Genomic DNA, 20,587 nt, shown 5'->3' with positions numbered 1-20,587 from the left:
ACTTCCTGCGAATGCCCCCAGCGATGTTCGACGAGCTGCTCGCCAGAGTGGGTCCAAGGATAACCAAGCATTATTATTAAATCATTTCAATAGTCCAGTGGAAGCGATTTAACTCGTTCAATGGAAACAATTTCAATTGCCGATCACCAGCGTCCAAAAACAATAGGCGAGTGACAGCCGTTTATTAAAATAGTTTAGTGGCAGTCAATGGATAGCAAACGTCACGTAATCGTAAACGATGCGCTCCCACGTTATGCGTACGCTCGACTATCGTTGGGAATAGGTTGTGGACGCCTAAAACGCGATAAGCAATCGTTGGTATAACTAATCTATAAGTTATCGAAGCGTTCTGTGTTCATTACTAGTACATTCTGCATTTGTCAAAGTCTTTTTTTCATAATTTCAATTGTAAAACAAAGAAATATTTCATCTTCGGAATGAGGAAAAAAAATTAGCCCTTTCAGAACATCGAACAATGGTGCAAAGTATTCTCCTATTCGTTGATGCAACGAGGATCCATCATCCCCCACAGCCTCCACATCACGCTCACATACTACCACTGACATAGACATACAGCTACTACCAATGCTACTACCACCACTACTACTACTACTACTACTACTACTACTACTACTATTATTACTGTCACGCAACCTACTACTAGTAATAGTACTGCTACTATTGATACTACCGGCGTTCACATCTGCTCACCATGGAGTCTGGAACAATGATGGGTTTTTATTGTGAAGCCCATTTGTATATACCAATTCCCCTAAATGCCGCCAATACGCCAGTACACGGTAGATGTAAGTTAGAAACACTTTCAGTAAGTTCTATGGTTGTCCGGAAGACGTCAATTTAATTCGTCGACATACAACAATGTGCGTTTTACATACGTTACACATAGGTTCATAGCATGTTACTCAAAGGTTAGAGGCACGTTTTACTTTGGTTCAAAACATGCTACTCATCGGTTAAACGCACGTTACTCTTATGTTCATAGCACGCCAGTCATTGGTTCAAGGCCAGTTATACATAGTTTCAATGCACGTTACTCATAGTTTCCAAGCACGTTAAACATAGGCTAAGCTGACGCTACTCATTTGTTCAAAGCGCGTTACTCATCGGTTAGAAATTTGGTTTCAAGTATGTTGGCCATTACCTTGACGTGCTTTGACTTATGAGTAACCTACAAGTAACGTGTGTCGACGTGCCTACAACTTATGGCCAAGCATATGCAGAACGTGTGAGCCTTACGTCGAGTACGTCTTAAAATTTTCAGCATGCTTGAAATTTCACGACGTATCAAACGGACTAGGTAATATGCCAGCGTACTTCAATGATTTCCAGCATACTCTAAACGTATACACAACTTACCTATAGCGTATTCGACGTGTGCCTAGCGTTGTAAACACATTTTTCATAGAATGGCATACGCTGGCAAAATCGTCAAGGTGTGACTGCGATGTTGACACTTCAAATTCTCAGGCAGTTTTGATTTCAATCGGCGTCCGGCAAGTTCTTAACTGGCTACGCCACGAGTTCGCCGGCGATACGTATAGCACGCAAAGGGTAAGTTAAACTCTCGTTTGTCATAGGTTTTGAACGCCGACCACAAGGTAAGCATTCGTTGGTAAAAGTTATGTATAACATATTCTGTGCCCGTTACTAATATGTTATCCAAACGACCAACACGTTATGAATATACCAAAAACTTTTTAAAAAACATCAAAATTTCAGCGTACGCCAACGTTGTACATACATTTTTATACGTTGCCATTGCTGCCGAAAACGTCAAGGTGTGACAGGGCCCTTACAGTAATGTCACCCTTGAGATTTTGTTTTCAGGAATGCATTCATTTTCATGTTACTTTTCGCAGTGGCTGAAATGACAGTTCTTTTATTAGGGATTTATTTTTTATTCCCTCTCTTAAGCATCCCATAACGTTGGGACCAAAGTAGGTTACCATGCTGAACGTGGTCGGAGGACGGCGTGAGCCTTTATTCCAGGCAAAGCGATGCATCGTTTTGCACACTGACAGAGTGCAACATTTGCAAAATATTTGTGTTTTGCATTCCGGTCTTCGCAAAGGTTACATTCGCCTGTAGGCCTATTTGACTGTTCCGATACAAGTTGTATTTCTTGAAGCATATTTTGGCCAGAAAGAGATATTCCAGTTACTCTGGAATATTGTACTTGTATACTTTGTAGCTGTGTGCTTTGTATGTAGAATAGTGTACTTTGTAGCTTTTAATTATCTATCTCAGATTTCCCAGAAGGCTTTGGAGCACTCCCCCCTCTCCCCTTCCTTTGTTTACCAGAAAGCAGCAAACATTATTTCCTTCCTCATTGGATGTGACTACTCTCATTAGCTCATGCTTCAGTTGCTGCCAAATTGGCTTTGAAACGACTGATGGGGTGACCCTCTTGTGTCTGCTGTTCTCGTGTATGTCTCGTGCTGACTTGGCATGGATGTCTAATTATTGGGTGTGCAAGAGAGTTTTGTAGCTTTTTTGGGGGGGGGGGCATTCTTTGTCAAGGAATAACTGCAGAGCTGTATTTTTATTATTGTAAACCTCACAATTGCCACTTGTGATAATACAATCTGAATGCTTACAATTGTAGTTTCATTGGTCAGTATAATGTTGTGTAATATTTTCCTTAAAAGCACTGTGTTTGCTTTGCTATTGTAAATGGATTATTTCTCTTGTGTTGTCTTCCACTTGCAGGATGAGTTTCTAGAAATTATGGCATTGGTCGGCATGGCGAGTAAACCACTGCACGTTAGACGCTTGCAGAAAGCCCTTCAGGAGTGGGTGAACAATCCGACAGTGTTTCTGCAACCCGCCTCCTCACTACCTTCTGCCTCCATCCCGATCTCACGCCTCGCAGGACTTGCTGCCACCGCCTCGGCGCTCCCCGGCCGCACCGCAGCTTTAGCACAGGTTCGTGCTGCTCTTCCCACGGTCCTTCCCATCTCGCCTCACCCTATAATCTCAACCAGTCCACCTACTGGCGGCACGTCCGTAGTACCACTGGTACGCGCAGTCGCAAATGCTGTGGATGCAAACAGCCGACCACGCCCAGGGGTAGTAGGATCTGTAGCGCCTCCAGAAGCAGACCCACCGCGGCATTCTCCAGTGCCTCTGGCCTATACTGCAGGGTCTACTTCTGCATCCGGAAGTCCGAACCGATTGGAGAATGGAAGCGGGTCTGGAGATACCATATTAGAACGAGACTTGCCTCCGAGCCCCAATGACTGCCACGGAGGGTTCAACGATTGCTCCTCGTCTGGTGAGCTTAAAGAGAACACGCGACAGGCCATAACATTGAGCGCAGCTCACACACTGCAGACAATCCCTCCCACGGACCCAAGAGAACTACAGGAAGTTCTGGCTTCCAACCGAAAACTGACCGCTATGCTTGGACACATCTTCGCACTCGCACCTGAGGACCCCGTGCGGCACGACGAGATCCGCAAGTTTAGTGCTATCTATGGCCGCTTTGACTCGCGCAGAAAAGAGGGTCGCCGCCTGACGCAGCATGAGGTGAGAGCGGTCGCTGCTCGGAATGAGTCACCATTTTGACCACAGCATTGAGGAGTATTACTGATGTTTTGAGAAACGATGCTAATATATTTCCTTTCTCTCCTATGTAATCCATGTTATTTTGTCCCTCTCTTGGGCGAACCACAAAAAGTTCAATGCAAGCCTATTCTTTATACAACTAATGCTGTATGATTTTGGATGCTTGATTTCCCCAATAAAAATGTGCTGCCGTAAAGCTGTTTGTGGAAGTTGATGTCACAGTTTGTGGACTAGAGACTGATGATGTTTTATGACAAATCCTCCAGCGAGACTGGCCTTTTATGTTTGCAGACCACAAACCAGTCCCACAACAGCTGAAAAAGTGAATTGAGCTATCAACTGCAGTGACGTTGTGTTGTACCCGTCCTGCAGGCCTCGACTTTGCAACGGTGTTCTAATGCATGCTAATGTCGTTGCCTCTTGTCGACCAAATGGTGGTTTAAGTGAATAATACGTCTTTTTTTATTTTATTTTATTTTATTGGAGGATTATTGATAATGGAGGGTCGAGTGATGCATTGAGTCGACAATGTGAGGTATCGTACGATTACAGCTTCTGCTTATGGTGCTCTATTCCACCCCTGCCCCAGCTCAGTGTAAACGAGGCCGCGTTCCAGCTGTGTCTGCGAGATCCGGCACTGCTTACCCGTCGAGACGAACTGTTCCCTTTGGCACGCCAGGTGGTGCGAGACTCCGGTTATCGTTATAGCCACCGACAGTCCAGGTGACTACTGCTCGAGCTCGAATACTTATCCATGGTGATTGTTTGTAACATTCACACAAGGACTACCACCGTTTAGTCTGTTTCCCCCATAGGTCATAACCTCTAACCGATGCTCAGTTATCCAAATTGCTTTTGGGCCCAGCCGTAGCCATTCGAAGTGAACGTGATATCAAAATTACGTACAATACTCCCTGGTTGATCCGAGTGCACTTCTAAAAAAAAAAAAAAATTAATTGTAATAAAACTATAACAAAACTTTTTGCAATTCCCTGTGTTTGCTGCCGTTTATAATTGTATTTGTAACTAACGCTTGAGAATCATTGTCATACTTTGGGCTTCTACACTCGACGTCGTTCTGCAATCGCCAGCACGGCCGTCATGAATAACGTCACGATGATTGACTTTCGGTCTGGGCAGCAACATGTGATGAAGCATCGTGCATGTAAAACAAGTGGTTATGTCCTCTTGCACATCTCCATTTCATGCGTGGCAGGCCTCTGCTCGGCCAAGCATGCAGTATTTCAGGGAGAAATCTACTGAGGCGCCCTTTCGGTGCATGGCGTGACGTGAATGATTGCCTTCATGCTCATCTCACTCGCTCCCATTGCCTTGCAGAGCGCGAGGCTCTGACAGCCTGTCCCCGAAGCGAATGAAACTTGATGGGGACAACTCTCAGGATGCACACAGCCCACCGCAGGTATGTGCACTGACTGTTCAAACTGTCCCGCAGAATAAGACAGTCATGATACTGCGTGATTGTGAAGGAGCATGTGAAGCACACATGCAGTACTTTGTAAAAGCATTCGTTTAAACCAGATTTTAAAGCTTATTTTGAACAATCATTGTTGTTTTTTTTGTTTTTGTTTTTTACTGGAGTTTGGATCTTTAATCATGCGAATGTGAACCCCCCCCGCCCCCCCCCCCCGTCATTGAAAGTGATATCGAGGCAGTCTTCACGAGGAATACTTTGGGTATGAAAGGTAAAAGTCCAAGATGCATTGATTCTATTTTCTCAATAATTATGAGAAAAATAAACAATAAGTAATAATGTTCGAGTCCGGGTGAGTCGTGTTCGGGTTCGGGTTATTCATGTTCGCGTTGGACTTTGTGGTGTTAGGATTAGTGTTTGGGTTATTCATGTGAGAGTTAGGGTTCGAGGGATGTAGCATATTGAATTATAAACACCGAACACGCACAACACAAAACACACCAAATACTCACGAACCAAAAATCAAAGGTGAGGATTAGAAACTACAGCCCTTTTACAAAGCTACGGCTGCTGATGGCCAGCAAGTCATCTGAGCCTTCAACCATTAACTGTATGAGCTTGAATGATAGTGTCCAAGTCAGAGTTTAGAAAGATTCCAAAATAAAGGGATTCTAACCTACAAGTGCCTCTTTTGCACGGATTATTTTCGATGATGGCGTCGTCGTTCCTACCGGAGATGTCGCGTTTGGTATTCCATACGACGCAGTTCCAAAAGTGCACTCATTCTTGATTCAACTTTGCCACTTCTTCTAATTACATTTAATACTGATTGACAGTTTGGTTACACATCAGTTTATCGTGTGCATGCTGGTTATTACCTGAATTAATTAAGCATCAGATATCTAAAGCTGTTCATGCAGAGTTGAACCTGCAATCGAACGTGTCTCATGTACCGAATGTGTCATTGATCTTTGAACTGAGAGATATTTGTCTCATTGATAAATATATTTCTTCTTTAATATGATGGAGCTAATGCGTACAGCCAACTCTCGGTTTGAGAACATCTGCTACAAAGAACATCATTTTTGTCCACCTGACTGGCTGATTGATGTAAATTTTGTTTAAGTGCCTTTGTACTGTTTTATGTCCACATGTATGTATTGTTGTGCTGTACTTACTTTATATTTACTTTAATAACTTCAATACACTCATGGTTTTTTTATTCTCCTTCATAACTATTCACGTTTTTACCGATTAATATGCTGCTATATATGTTGGTTTCAAATTCCAGTGTGTTCCGGTTTCATAACCATTTCGCTTTGAGAACAGGGTCCAGAAACTTAAGTCATTTTCAAACCAGGAGGTGTGTGTGTGTGTGTGTGTGTGTGTGTGTGTGTGTGTGTGTGTGTGTGTGTGTGTGTGTGTGTATGTGTATATGTATATGTATTGTTGCGTCTGGGGGGGGGGGGGGGTATGTATTCAAAGGGTAATTAGGATGTTCAATTCGGTATGCCATGCTGTTCGAGTTTACCAGGATCTCGATGTAATAAGTAGCAATTCAGTGGTGATAAGTTGTCTAGTAAATGTCCATTTCTTCAAGGGGGAAATGATAATTGTCACGTAATTAGATAGGGAGACGGGTTAGGGTAAGTGTGTCTGCGTAAACCCTTTTAGTATTCCCTGGAGGCTTGCCGTGATGTAACAGGACAGTGCTGCGGATGGCTCCGCCCCGTGAGCACGATTGGCGGAAGGCGACGGCGGAGGGCCAATAAAACGGCTCGATTGGAAGTGACGAGGACTCGAGGATAAAAAGGTTCTGTTCGGGGAAAATAGGAGGAAGAAGAAGATTGATAAAAAAGAAACCGTTTTGGTCGAGGCTGTTGGGCTCGGAGCGTGCTCTATTATTGGGCTGGTACGTTCCTCGATTTGTCGTGTCTCGTGGCCTTGCTGTGCCTCGTGCCTCACCTCGGTTGGCTCTGGGGTTCTGCTGGCTCGTAGTACGGGGCCGAACGGTGGGCGGACTTGCCTCCCTCTCCTGCTCGCATCTTGGCGCCAGAACTGGCTCCCTGGCGGCTGTGAGCGGACTTGGGCCGACACCAGGAGGTCGACACCACCTGCCCCTGACGATTGGCGGAAGGCGACGGCGGAGGGCCAATAAAACGGCTCGATTGGAAGTGACGAGGACTCGAGGATAAAAAGGTTCTGTTCGGGGAAAATAGGAGGAAGAAGAAGATTGATAAAAAAGAAACCGTTTTGGTCGAGGCTGTTGGGCTCGGAGCGTGCTCTATTATTGGGCTGGTACGTTCCTCGATTTGTCGTGTCTCGTGGCCTTGCTGTGCCTCGTGCCTCACCTCGGTTGGCTCTGGGGTTCTGCTGGCTCGTAGTACGGGGCCGAACGGTGGGCGGACTTGCCTCCCTCTCCTGCTCGCATCTTGGCGCCAGAACTGGCTCCCTGGCGGCTGTGAGCGGACTTGGGCCGACACCAGGAGGTCGACACCACCTGCCCCTGACGAGCGCAATGCCAGCTCGTCCAGCGCCAATCCAGGGACTGTTGCGTCTACACCACGGGCCAGCCTGACCACCAGGACCAGCTACGTTTTGTGTGTGTGTGTGTGTGTGTGTGTGTGTGTGTGTGTGTGTGTGTGTGTGTGTGTGTGTGTGTGTGTGTGTGTGTGTGTGTGTGTGTGTGTGTGTGTGTGTGTGTGTGTGTGTGTGTGTGTGTGTGTACCTGGCACCTTAGAGGGTTTGAGGTTTGTATATCCATTGGAATTGTTTGTGTTTTCCCCACGCCCGAACCCACACCACCATCCCGTCGAATTGCCCCGAATCCCTCCTCTTGCCGAGTCTTATTATTATTTCTGGTTAGAGAAATAAACATTATTAACTCAGTGAAAAGCGACTCGTGCCACCTTCCTCGTCCCGTTTGCTGTAGAGCGATTAAAACCGCCATCTTTGGGTTATAAAAAAATAAACCGCCTCCATCGTTTCGGCTCATTCTACGTTGGCGGGACTGTTCAAGTCCCGTGGACGTCACAGTATATATATATATATATATATATATATATATATATATATATATATATAGCTCTCACCAAGTGCCTTCAACACTCAATCAAGCACTCCATTTGAAACTGTTGATAAGGAACGGTTGGCTTGGCAAGCGCTAGCTCGCTGCTTGGTAAATGAACACCTCTGTACATCTCAAGTCTCTACAGCATACAGTCCATACAAAATGCTGACAAATGGACAGTTTTTTTTCTTTCTTAAATTAAAGACTTCTTATATTAATCATGACTTTTAATTGCAATGAAAACGTACCTTGTTCATATTTCAACGCGTTGTTTTAGTTTTTAAAATGAACATAAACTCAATGGTGATGTTGAGTGTACAAAAGTGGACGTGTACATTTCATATAACTTTAACATGTACGTGTAGATAACTTCCTTCCTTCCATATAAGTGCTGCTTCATCAAGGTGAAGAAAGGCCAGATGTAATTTACCTGGCTCGCCCCCACAACGCGGTTTTGAAGGCGTCGAGTGAGTATGAAGTGGCAGGGTCCTTCTCCAGGTGGCTCCAATCCCTGCAGGTAGAAGGATGAGGCATATACCTGAGTACTGCGGCTTGGTATCATGAAGCGTAATCCATGTACTCTGGTGTGTGAGGATTCTTCAGTATGCACTCCACCTGATGTCCACCAGGTCGTAGCGAATGTGGTATATCAAGGCAAGACGGATTTGGAGTCTACTCTTCAAGGTGGACCATTGTAGTTCTTCAAGCATGGCCGTGACACTGCTGGTACGACCGTAGTTACCAGTGGCATTCCGAGCACCTCTACACTGTACCATCTCGAGCTTGTTGATGTTACACTGAGTATGAAGATCCCATGCTGTTGCAGCATATTCTATTATTGGTCGGACGTAAGTTGTCAATGTGGTCTTCTTAATTCTACGGTTGCATCAGCTGAAGTTTAAACTCTGCAAGGCATTGTTGGAGTTGCCTTTCTTGACAGTTGCATCCATGTGGGTGTTGAAATTCAGTTTTGAATCGATGTGGACACCAAGGTATTTGGCCGAGTTAACCTCTGCAAGGGTGTGGTCATGAATGTTATAAGATTGGAGGACGACCTTCTGCTTGTTGGTAATATGAAAGACCTGGCATTTAGATGGATGAAACTCCATCAACCACTTGCTCTCCCACTCCTGTAACATGTCAAGATCCATCTGGAGACTAATGCAGTCCTGGAAAGATGTAATATGCCGGTAGAGGACGCAGTCATCTGCCAATAGCTGTGGTGTGGAGCTTGAGATGCTATCTGTTCGATTGTTAATGAAGATCAGGAAAAGAAGCGGGTTGAGCACACTACCCTGAGGAATTCTGGATGTGACTTGTGCTTCAGAGCTAAGTTGGTCATCTATCAAGACTTGCTGGGTGTGGTCATGGAGGAAGTTTTTAATCCACTCTATAAAGTGCAGCCTCGAAGTCCATATAACTCAGCCTTCAACAGAAGTCTTCGGTGGGACACCTTGTTCAAGGCTTTTGCGAAGTCCAGAAAGATGAGGTCTATTTGTCCCTTCTCTTCTATTCCTCCAGCAAGGTCATCTTTGGTGATGATCAATTGCGTATCACAAGATCTACGTTTCCAAAAGCCATGCTGTGCGTCCGTTAGTATCTGATGGTCAATAAGATGATGTATGATGATACAATGTACGACATTCTCACACAGCTTACAAAGGACTGAAGTAAGTGAGATGGGGCAATAATTTGAAGCAGATGATCGGCAGCCCTTCTTGAAGATCGGGATGATGGTTGCTTTCTTCCAAGAAGACGGTGCACTGCCCTGAATCAGGGATGCTTGGAAGAGTCAAGTGACTGCAGGTGAGACTTCTTCAGCAGTTTCCTTCAGCAGTTTCACAGAGATACCGTCAGGCCCGGCTGCTTTGTGTGGTTTGAGGTTTTTGAGAAGCTTGGTTCCTCATGCACAGCCAACAGTGATGTCATCCATGGTTGGATGAAGGCTGGGGCCAAGATTAGGTAGTGATGAATCACTGTCATCAGTAAATACTGAAGAGAACTGCCTGTTCAAGATGTTAGCTTTATGCTTGAGATCGCAGTGAAGAATATTTGCCTCCTTCAGCGTGCAACTCCCATTTGATCACAGCATTTAAATTTTACCAACGCTCCCAACTTCTTATTGCCATGTGGGTCACTACTGATTATGTCAGACAGGTATTTGTTATAGGTCTGGTGACAGATCTTCTGCGTTTCCTTAATGATGTTGTGGCACCTCCCCTTCTTATAAGGGTGGGATTTTTTAATGATGCGTGTTTAGTTGATGTGTCAAACCAATGTTGGCTGAATCTGGATGAGCTAGATTTGGAGCGTACGTTATCTTCAACGATTTTTTTTCTCGTGCAGCCTGTGTTTCAGTAGGTAGAACCTCCACTGGTGTTAAGGTAGAGTAACCGTCAACGAATTGATCTGCTCATGCTTTGGCATCAGACTGAAGATTCATTGGGTTGGCTTGTTTCCACCTTAATAGTGTGGACCTCAAACATCTGGGGTCTTCGCTCTAACTTGACTGATCTCTCCATGCTAGGTTGCCACTGACAAACCAGACAAAATCTGCTTAACAGAAACTTTCCTCCTTCTAGACGTCTCTGACTCCTTAGTTTCTCTTCCTGGTTACTCCCTCCTCCAGTGTGATAGACCTGAGCCTCGTCCTGGTGGTGGAGTTGCTCTCTCCATCAAAAACTCAATTCCTCACTCTCCATGCGCTGCCCTCACTCCTCCACACCCCCAGGAATACCCCTGGCTATGGCTTCCCCTCCGCTCCCACCTCTTGTTTATCTGTATGTTATACCGTCCACCAAACAGTGATGACTCCATTTCCATCTCGCTCGCTGAAAACATGGACCAACTTCGATCCACCTCATCCCAACTCTCTCCTCCTCATATGTGGTGACTTCAATTGTCATCATGCCAGTTGGTTGGGTGTGGGTACCTCTCTCACCTGCCATGGCACTTCAGCAAAGGACTTCTGCAACTCATTGGGACTGACTCAATCTGTCAAATTCCCGACCCGGATCTGAGCCAATGGTACTCCACTTCTTTTGACCAATTTTGACCAATTTCCCAGAAAATTTTCTGCTGTTCTTCTTCTGTTCCAATCGGTTCATCTGACCATATGCTTGTTAAACTGGTCATCTCTGGTTGCTATTGGAGAACCACCTCAGCACGGACGAGTCTGGCACGTCACTCAAGCCAACTGGCAGGGTCTTCAAGCAGCCATCAAACTTCTAGACTGGTCTCCTATTTCTACTCTCATCGACATCAATTCGTCCTGGGAATTTTTTCAAAGAAATTTGCTCTCTCTCATGCACAGTTTTATCTCATCTCGTCTTCAGTTGTACGAACCTTCCTTCCGCCAATGGTACACTGAAGCTTTTGATGAGGCAGTTGTCCTGAAACAACTTGCCTTCCCCTTATGGAAATCCAACTGAAGTCAATCTCAGTTCCTTCCACAAAGCTTGGAACAAGTGTGTGCCTACCCTCAGGAGAGCCAAGAAACAACATCTTTCTAATCTCAAGTCTGAACTCTCAAACCTGTCTCCCCCTCCAAATCCTGTTGGCATCTAGTTCAGTCTATTTCTGGTATATATTCCCCCTCAATCCCCTCCCTTACCTCAAATGGCTGCACAGCTGACTCCATGCGAAAAGGCTGAATGCCTAAACTCTGTGTTTGCTCCTAAACTTTTGTGTCCCAAACCCATCACTTTATGTTCCCAACTTACCCAGTCGCACCCAACTGTCCCTGGACTCTGTGTCCTTTTCTCCTGACAAGGTGGAGAGCTTGCTGTCAAACCTCGACTCGTATTCTGCAACCGGTCCAGATGGCATCAGTCCTCGTGTTCTAAAAACTTGCTCTGCTGCTCTTGCTCACCCTCTCTCTGTTCTATTCACTCTCTCATTTCCTCAAGGTCATCTGCCACCTGCTTGGAAATCAACAAACATTACCACTCTCCATAAAAAAGGTGCAAAAACTGATCGCTGCAACTGCAGACCAATCAGCCTTCTCTCAATCATCAGCAAGGTCATGGAATCCATCATCGCTTCCGACATCAAATCCTTCCTTTTCTCCAATGGCTTCTCATCCTTCAGCTTGCTAACATCCAGCATAGGCTCGGATAGTACCATTCTTCTGGATTTAAGCTGCAACTTCAGAGTTGCTACAACAAGCCTGTGGTCAGTTTTGAGGAACTGAGCAGTAGACCCTGCAGTTCTGGATTATCCTCCAGCGATCACCAATGAGCACATGGTCAATCTCCTTTGCCACCCCACCAGCGTTGGAATACCAAGTCCATCAATGAACCTGTGGGTGCTGAAACCATGAACCAGCCACCCAAAGTCCATGACTTCTTCCAAAGTGAAGGAACTTCGTGCTATTCTGGTTCACAGTTCCAGTTCCATAGGGACAAACACGTGTCTCATAACCATCCCTATCTGTTCCAATTGATGCATTGAAATCCCCCAAGACTGGAAGAGTATCTCGCCTGAGGCACTGATCAACCACAGACTTGAGCGTGGCATAGAATGCGTCCTTCACGGTGAGATCACTCGCCTCAGTCGGAGCATAAACAGAGACCAGGGAAATGACACCCAAGGAGTGATGAATCCTTAGTCTCATAATACGCTCGTTGACCAGTGTTACCTCAATTATCATTGGATTCAGCTTATTGGACACAGCTACAGCAACTCTTTGGGCATGGTAACCATCAGAGCGACCAGACCAATAGTAGGTGGAACTACCTGCCATGATCTCGCCACAATCCGGTCTCCGAACCTCAGAGAGTGCTATAATACTGATGTGCAAACGCTTGAGCTCAGAAGATAACAGAGACAGGTGAGCATCCTCTCTTCGGGATAGGACATTCCAGGCACCCACCCAAAGGAACCGCCTCAGGTTAACCCAGGGAGACCGCCGTCTGTTGCACGACACCTCAGCACCACCACGACACACACTACCGCAATCTGACCCTGGAAGGTTACCCCGTCGTTTCCCTCCTTTCACCAAAGATTGGGGGTCCCGAAGGCGTTGCCCCAATCCCATCATCCAGTGAGCTGCCCTGCAAAGGGCAGCTGCACAGGAGGTACTCCCATGGAGTGGGTTTTGTCTCTCCTAAAGGACCCCCACTATGTCTATCCGAAAGGACCATCTGGAACTCCCCTCCTTTCCTATCTACTTTCTCAAAATCCCCTTAAAGAAGTCCTTTTCATTCAAGCTTTTCCGCCTCACTATCTGCCATGATCCTTCCTGGGAAAGCCACATCTTCAAACTGGCCTCCAAAACCAGTCGCCCACTGGGCATCCTCCATTGTGCAAAGTCCTTCCTTGGCACACCTGAGCTTCTAACCACGTTCAAAGCTTTCATCTGCAGTCTGATGAGTACTGCTCTCCCCTATGGGGTGGTGCTTCGACCTCACTCACATCAAGCTCAACTTGACGCTGCGGAAACCAAGGCTTTTCGGATAATTGATATCTCCCGCAATGAAGCTGAGTCTTTGGGTCTCTCACCGCAGGCAGGTTGGTAGTCTTTGGCTTCTACTCTCTCCTCTCTAGCTTTGCCCCCCCCCCCCATCGCTCTGTATGTGATCGGTCACCCCTATATTTCTGCAGGGCGCACAAGGTCCGCCAAAAACCCCCTTGTGGTGAAACTGTCAAAATCAAGAATCACTGCTCACCTTCACTCTTTCATTCCTCTTTTTCCCCCCACCTCTGGAACAAACTCCCACACTCTCTTCAATCCCACTCCTCCCTCCAGGCCTTCAAAACAGCTGTTCACCACCACCTCTTATTTTCCCCCATCCAAAACCACAATCGTTTTTACTTCCGTTAATCCACCCCAAACCCACCTCCTTCAAATTCCCTGTTTTCCTTTCTGAAAGTCCCTGTAGTGTCCATCTTGTTTACCCCATGTACGCTGCCCAATCCCTCTCCCTTCCACAGATATCCTATCGTCTCTGTTCCCTACTATTTTGTGCTTCCCTCTCCCGCCACTCTTGTCTCCTGCCTTGTGATATGTTCTGTGTATTAGCTCTGACACGAGCCTTGACATGGTACCAATTTTTTTTTTTATTGCAAGGTGGTTCTGGCTGTGTGCTCGGGCACTCATCTCTAAGAACACATCATTTTCACTCAAGCCAGGCATGCCGACACATTGGTTGACCAGGGAAGTATGATTAGTTGTGATAACATCCAAGATGTTATCTCTCCTAGTGGGAAAGTTCACAATCTGCTCAAGTTACAAGTTGGCTAAAGTTTTCAGGTCGGAGTTACTGATGTTCTGCCTATATCGGTGAGATAATCTGCTCCATCTCCCAGTTGATGTTGGGCAAATTAATGTCTCCGCCAATCCATTCAGCCGTACGTGGGTTTGAGTGATACAGATCCTTTCATGGCTTGATTAAGATTATCCAAGTAGTTTAAGTTTCTATGAGGTGGTCGATACACAGAGGAAATTATAATATTGTGGTTACCATTCATCACGTTAACTACTATGAACTCAGATTCAGTGTCAGGTGGTAGCTGTTAACTGTTAAGACTGGTCGTAATACCCAATAAGACTCCACCCTAGCCATCCATCTTCCCTGCAGAAATTATATCCTGGGGGAAAGTTTTTGCCTTGTCCTATACCTGGCTTCAACCACGTCTCACATCCCATGATGATGTCGGGTTTGGTTGCTTCAATTAAGCTCCAGAACTCCTCCCGTTTAAAATAAATCCTCTGGAAGTTGATGACCAGGGTGTGCAAGTTTGATGCGCAAGCTCGTGGACGTAGTTTCGATGGTGATGATGAGGCTAGTGGTGAACCTGGGGACGTCAGTACTTGTAGAGCCTCTGTTTGAAGTGCGAGTAGTATTCAAATGGGTAAAATTGAAGGTATCACTATCACTGCCCATGATGACCGTGTCATATTGGCTCGATGATGGCTTTGGTGAGTCACAGTTAGGGCACTCCCAGGGGTTATCACTTCTCCCCAGGTTAGACAAGAGTATGTTGTCTGCTAACACAATCTGCATGGTACCATGTGTCACATGATTCATTTAGTATGCTTGCCTTAGCTCCTTTATAATTAGTGCAGACCCTATTACATGCACCACATGATAATTTTGGAGGTCTTGGTCCAGGGTTGGTTTCCACGTTGCCACCTGTCAGAAGGATGACTAAAAGCAGGGACAGGGAGTGCGTGCAAGACAAACTGAGAAGAAGCATGTTGTTCATAGTAAAGTCAGAATTGGCCTTTTTAGCCTCACTGAGGTTACACCTCTCATTTACGCTGGTGGTGGGCATATAGGCTATAGTATGAAGATGGTGTGCTATAAATAGTATTCAATTGGCTCGTAGACCAGGTGTTGATGGTATTAAACCTGTAATACTAATGGGGCTGAGGTTTTGAAGGCTGAGCCGATGTCCACTTGCCCAAAGGCGTCGTTGCTGGCCTTGTTGGATTCACTGAATCTACACGTATCCCTGCTGCTGCACCACTATCCCGCGGTTCTTGGCCGCCGGGCCAGATCAGTGGCAGTGGGCAGCCGAAGGTGCGGTTTTGTGCTTCTCGCACAGGTTCCTTCTTGCGCCGCCGTTGCCATGATTTGCGATTTTAAAATCTGATCCTCACTCAGCCCGGAAACCAGGTATTGATTGCATTAGACCTGCAATACTAATGGTAGTTTTTGCGCAGGTTGGTTTAAAATCGACAAAATATACAATATAGTTGCAGACAAAATGGAGTACATGTCCGAATGAATCCACACATGTGCACGCATGTGCATTAATCATGATGTTAAAAACTAAAACTTCTTTGAAGTGTATGTGTACAAAATAATTATCGGGAATTTCCACGGCCTTCCGAATAATAAAGTACACCTAGCATTTCACTCTGCCAAGACAATTTTTGCTGCCTCTTGCAATATAGATTTACTTCACGTAATGTATGAATTTTAATATGCAAGAAAACAAACACGACATATTGTTGAAGATTCGGCGGCACTTAACAGCACCGCCGTCTCTGGGGTTATAACGCCGGCTAGTTCGGCACAGGTCTCGGGTCACGCGCCTCAGATCGCGATACCGAAGTACCCCTGTGCCTTACCAGTTGGGGATATAGACCCCGGCTTCAGACTGGGTTTGTCAGAGACCGAGCTAAGTCTGCCACAGTCCGTAACCAGTTTGGTTTTAAATACAAATCGAGCGATTGTTCCTCAGCGCGGCACGATTAAATTCAAGGTGGAAAATCTCATATGAATCAGCCAGATTTATTGGGGACACATCGGGGAACACGACACAAGCAAAGCATTCACGATAATGCTATAATTCATCTATAACCCGCTCTTAACTAGGGAGCTACGGATACGGGTTTCGCAGGGAGCCCTAGCAAAATATACCTTCGGCCTGGACAACATGCAGACAAGACACGGAGTACTTGGTGGTGCCTCATGGACGAGAGGAAAAGTGTGTGAGGCACGAATGCGGCTCGTGACAAGCCGATGGTGTCAGATTCGAGCGCCCAGCTCGAGCACGCAGCGTGGCAAAATGGCGTTCGTACTCCTATCGGCACCGCTCGCGCATGCCACGTGGCAAGATGGCGACGACGACGTCCTTTTGCCGGCACCGCTCACGCACCAGCCTCGCCGTGTCCATCCCCTGTAAGGTCGACGGCACAGGAGAGAAAGATCTGGTGTGTGTTCCAGCTGGTTTTTCACAAGGTCCAGTCTGCAAATCCAGGCCTGGTCTGTACACCAGATTAGGCCAAATCTGGGTGTTGGACTCTGCAGGTGGATCGATGGAATGACAAGACGTGGTCGAGCTGTGCAGGGAGTAAGGACAGTCAGAGGCCCCGTGGCTGGACTCAGGATGAACCTGTGGATCACCTGCAGGCTGGATCCATGGCCGAGGAGGAATAGCCGGCCAAGCCACTCCTCATAACGCAGATCGCAGACTCACAAAAACAGTTCCTCTCTTGCCTCTTTGGCGCGGGCTTCTCGGACCACCTCCGGGGACACGTGATTGGTCCATCGTTCGTGCCCGCAGCAGCTCTCCGCCAATGGGTTGCCGGCACGTCTTGTTGACTGATTGTTAGTGTGCCTGGTGGGGGCTGATTAAGAGGGGGGAAGGAAAAAGAAGGCGCCTCTCGGTACATCACCACTGTATGAACATTGGACAGCCTGCTACATCTCCCGACACACATGTAACGTCCGATTACCAAACAACCTGGCTAAACATGCATTTAAGGGGGGATCTGGGCTAATCCTATATTTAATAACCCACAAAGGGCCCATTTTCGCAACAGTATTAACCAAATTTTTTCGTGCTGTACTTCTCAAGGTTGAACCACAGCAAGAGAACCAGGGAGTGAGAGCATGCATATATAAGCTTGTCTATGTAAGATTGATACTGATTGGTTCATCAGTTATGACGTCAATGGTAATCTGAGCCACCATTTGTTAGCCCACAGTCATCAGTATCCCTGGCTCCAACTGGCTGGAGCGGAGTACAGGAGGGTGATGACTTACCATTCGCCCCAACGCCTTGGAGGGAGGGGGGGGGATGCGAATCCCCCAAGGCCGATGACTCACCATTTGCATGCATACCTTGTACAGTGGTTGGATCAACACCTTTGATGTTTCCATGTTGAAAGAGAATGAGAGAATGTACAAATTCCTTTTGACGACATAACACAGGGTCCATGGAAAGGATGAAGGTTGCTTCTAACATACGTAGATGTGAAACACTTGGACCTTGGCTCAATATTGTGATGATCGAACCAGCACACAGGATCAAAGTAACGGCTTTAATAATTAAATAATCCCAGAAGGGGAATGACATAGAGTTCAGGTACTGCCAGATCTACAAGATCTAGTTGCAACACCAACAACATCCTTCCCCTCCATTGCACATATGAATCACCATTAAAATGGATATAACCCCAGAAGCATGAAAACTACAACAAACAAAAAACCCCCAAATCATCAGCATCCAAATTAGCTTTGGAAATCAATCATTACATAGTCTTTGAAACGCTCTGGACATCTTGTGATGTGAGAAGACCTTTGGGGGTGTGGTGAAATACAGTGCGTTGGAGTGTGCTGCTGTGTTTCTGGTGGGAAAGACTCCGTTAGCGAAACGGTCTCCTCTTGTTGAAATTCCTCCGGCAGTGTAGCATCGGGCGAAGGAGCCTCATCCATGCTGTGGAGATGCCTACGGTTTCTCTGGTACACATGCTCCTCTGGAGTGGTGATGATGTAGGGATGTGGTGTTTGGTGTTTAGCCGTAATGACCGCTGGTTCCCAGGTCTTTTTATGCTGTACACGAACGCGGTTCCCCAGTAGTATTTACATTAGCTCTTTAGCACCCCAGTCACAGAAATGTTTCGCACGTTGCTGTTGCTGCACCAACAAATGCCGAACATCAACTGGGACTTGTGGTTCCAGAGTCCGGTCACTGCACGGCAGTTGATCTCTGAGCCTCCTGCTCTTCACCAGCTATGCTGGAGAGTATGGAAGACCTGCCAGTGTTGTGTTCCGGTCAGATAGTAACAACAAATGGGTATCGTGGCCACCCTCGGCAGCATTTCTGAGCCCCTGCTTGATAGTCTGTACTGCACGCTCAGATTGTCCATTCGATTGAGGATATGTAGGGCTGGAGGTTGTAACCTTGAACCCCCATTCCTGGGCGAATTTCCTGAGCTCAGGACTGCCAAATGGCATGTTGTCCGTCAATAACTCCTTGGGTATGCCATGTCTGGCAAACACAGACTTCAGAGCTTCAACGACATGCTTTGCAGTGAGCCCACAAATGCTTATGACCTCAGGATACTTAGAAAATAATCTGCAATCAGGAGGAAATGCTTTCCAGCGAAGCGGAAAATGTCCGCTCCCACTTTCTGCCATAGCCCCAGGGCAAGATCATGTGGCAAAAGTGGCTCTTTAATGTTAGCTGGTCTGAACTTGGCACACGTTGAGTACTTGGCAACCAGACTGTATATCTGAGTTGATACTTGGCTAAAAGGCCACTTTGCTTACCTTGGCTTTACATTTATCTTGCCAAAAATGGCCTTCGTGTATTTGCTGCAGAATGTCAGACCGGTGTGTGGCAAGAATTACCAAATGCTCACTAATTACCAAATAAATAGTTGTCATCCGCAGTGGCACCACGCAACAGGTCCAGCTTGCTATGAAGCAGGACAGTGAACGTGAAGCATATGCGACCAGCTGGCCATCCTGCAGCAGACAGGCTTCCAAGCCGGTTGATGATGCGTCAGCTTGCACAACAGATGGTCTTGACGGGTCAAATAATTTCAGCACCGGCGCAGACGATATAGCTTGTTTTAGCTTATTGAATGCCGCTGCCTGCTCTGGCTGCCATTGCCAATGTGAATCTTTCTTGAGCAAATACCGAAGTGGGGTTGTGATTTCCGACATGTCAGGAATGAAACTCGATAAGTAGTTGATCACACCCAGTGCACGCTGTAACTCAGCCTTGCTTGTTGGCATTGGCATATCCACGATTGCTTGGACCTCCTCCCGGTCTGGTGTAAGCCATCAGGAGAGACAACGTGTCCCATAAACTTGACCTCTAACACCTTCCATTGGATCTTCTGGTGGTTAAATTTCACTCCACTAGCTCTGGCCCAGTCAAGGAGTTTCCGCACACTCTCATCATGCTGAGTTTCATCAGTGCCCACGATGATCATATCGTCAGCGATAAAGTGTGCACCTTCAGTATCTCCAAACGTTCACTCATTCCTATTCTGCAGCACCTCACTTGCGGAACAAAGGCCAAATGGCATTCGGTTAAAACAGTAACGCCCGAATGGGGTGTTGAAAGTACACTTCAAAACACTGTCCGAATCAAGCACCACCTGCCAGAACGAATCTTTCTGGTCAAGGATTGAGAAAAACTTTTTACCACCCAGTTAGCTGATTACATCATCAGTGGTTGCCATCTAGTGATGCTTACGGGGGTCGAGGCACAATCTCAAAGACTTGTCCTTTTTTTTTGATGATAACCAAATTATGTACCAAATCTGTAGGAGCATCAACCCGAGATATTACGCCCCGAGCCACCATGGCAGAGAGTTTCTCTTTGAGGCGCACATGTAAACTGTGGGGTACTCTCCGTGTAGCCTCTATAACTAGAGAATCTCCATCTTTTAATCGGATGTGGTACGGGCTAACAAACCTACCCAAACGTACAAACACATCTGCATCAACAAGCATGACTTTGCTTTGCTTGAGTGGTGTTCGGTGAGCACGAACAGAACATACACTTACATCGGTCTGATTAGCACCGAGTCGAAGAAGATCCAGGGCAGCACTTGCTTGTAACCCCAGAATCCGGGTAGCCGAGGTGTCAACAACGTAGAACTCAAAATTCCCCTCTTTGTTGCCTGCTTTGCAAAATAAGTCGGTCTTGCCTTTGTGGGTCACCTCATGTCCTCCATATGCAGTCATAGCGACAGAAGATTCCCAGACCTGTGGCTTCGTTGGTAACTTGTTGAAAAGGGACAA

The 20,587-nt window shown here is 46.4% G+C and overlaps 1 protein-coding gene across 5 annotated transcripts in view; it reads left to right on the top strand.

Annotated features, from left to right (window-relative positions):
* Positions 1-20,587, top strand: part of LOC147027360 (NGFI-A-binding protein 1-like) — a 60,252-nt gene that overhangs the window by 28,738 nt on the left and 10,927 nt on the right. For 4 of the 5 annotated variants that reach the window (XM_085876705.1, XM_085876708.1, XM_085876706.1 and 1 more), the window contains exons 3-5: positions 2,731-3,549; positions 4,178-4,311; positions 4,927-5,008. In XM_085876705.1, coding sequence (XP_085732831.1) covers positions 2,731-3,549; positions 4,178-4,311; positions 4,927-5,008 — 1,035 coding nt within the window. Of the gene's footprint in view, positions 1-2,730; positions 3,550-4,177; positions 4,312-4,926; positions 5,009-5,247; positions 5,292-20,587 lie in introns of all 5 variants that reach the window. The other variant, XM_085876709.1, reaches the window with a different exon arrangement.

The sequence above is a fragment of the Eptatretus burgeri genome, chromosome 4 (assembly GCF_056783735.1).
Source record: "Eptatretus burgeri isolate ZD-2024b chromosome 4, Ebu_testis_v1, whole genome shotgun sequence".
Classification (NCBI taxonomy): domain Eukaryota; kingdom Metazoa; phylum Chordata; class Myxini; order Myxiniformes; family Myxinidae; genus Eptatretus; species Eptatretus burgeri.
The sequence above is the reverse complement of the archived record's forward strand: the minus strand, read 5'-3'. Positions and strand labels throughout refer to the sequence as shown.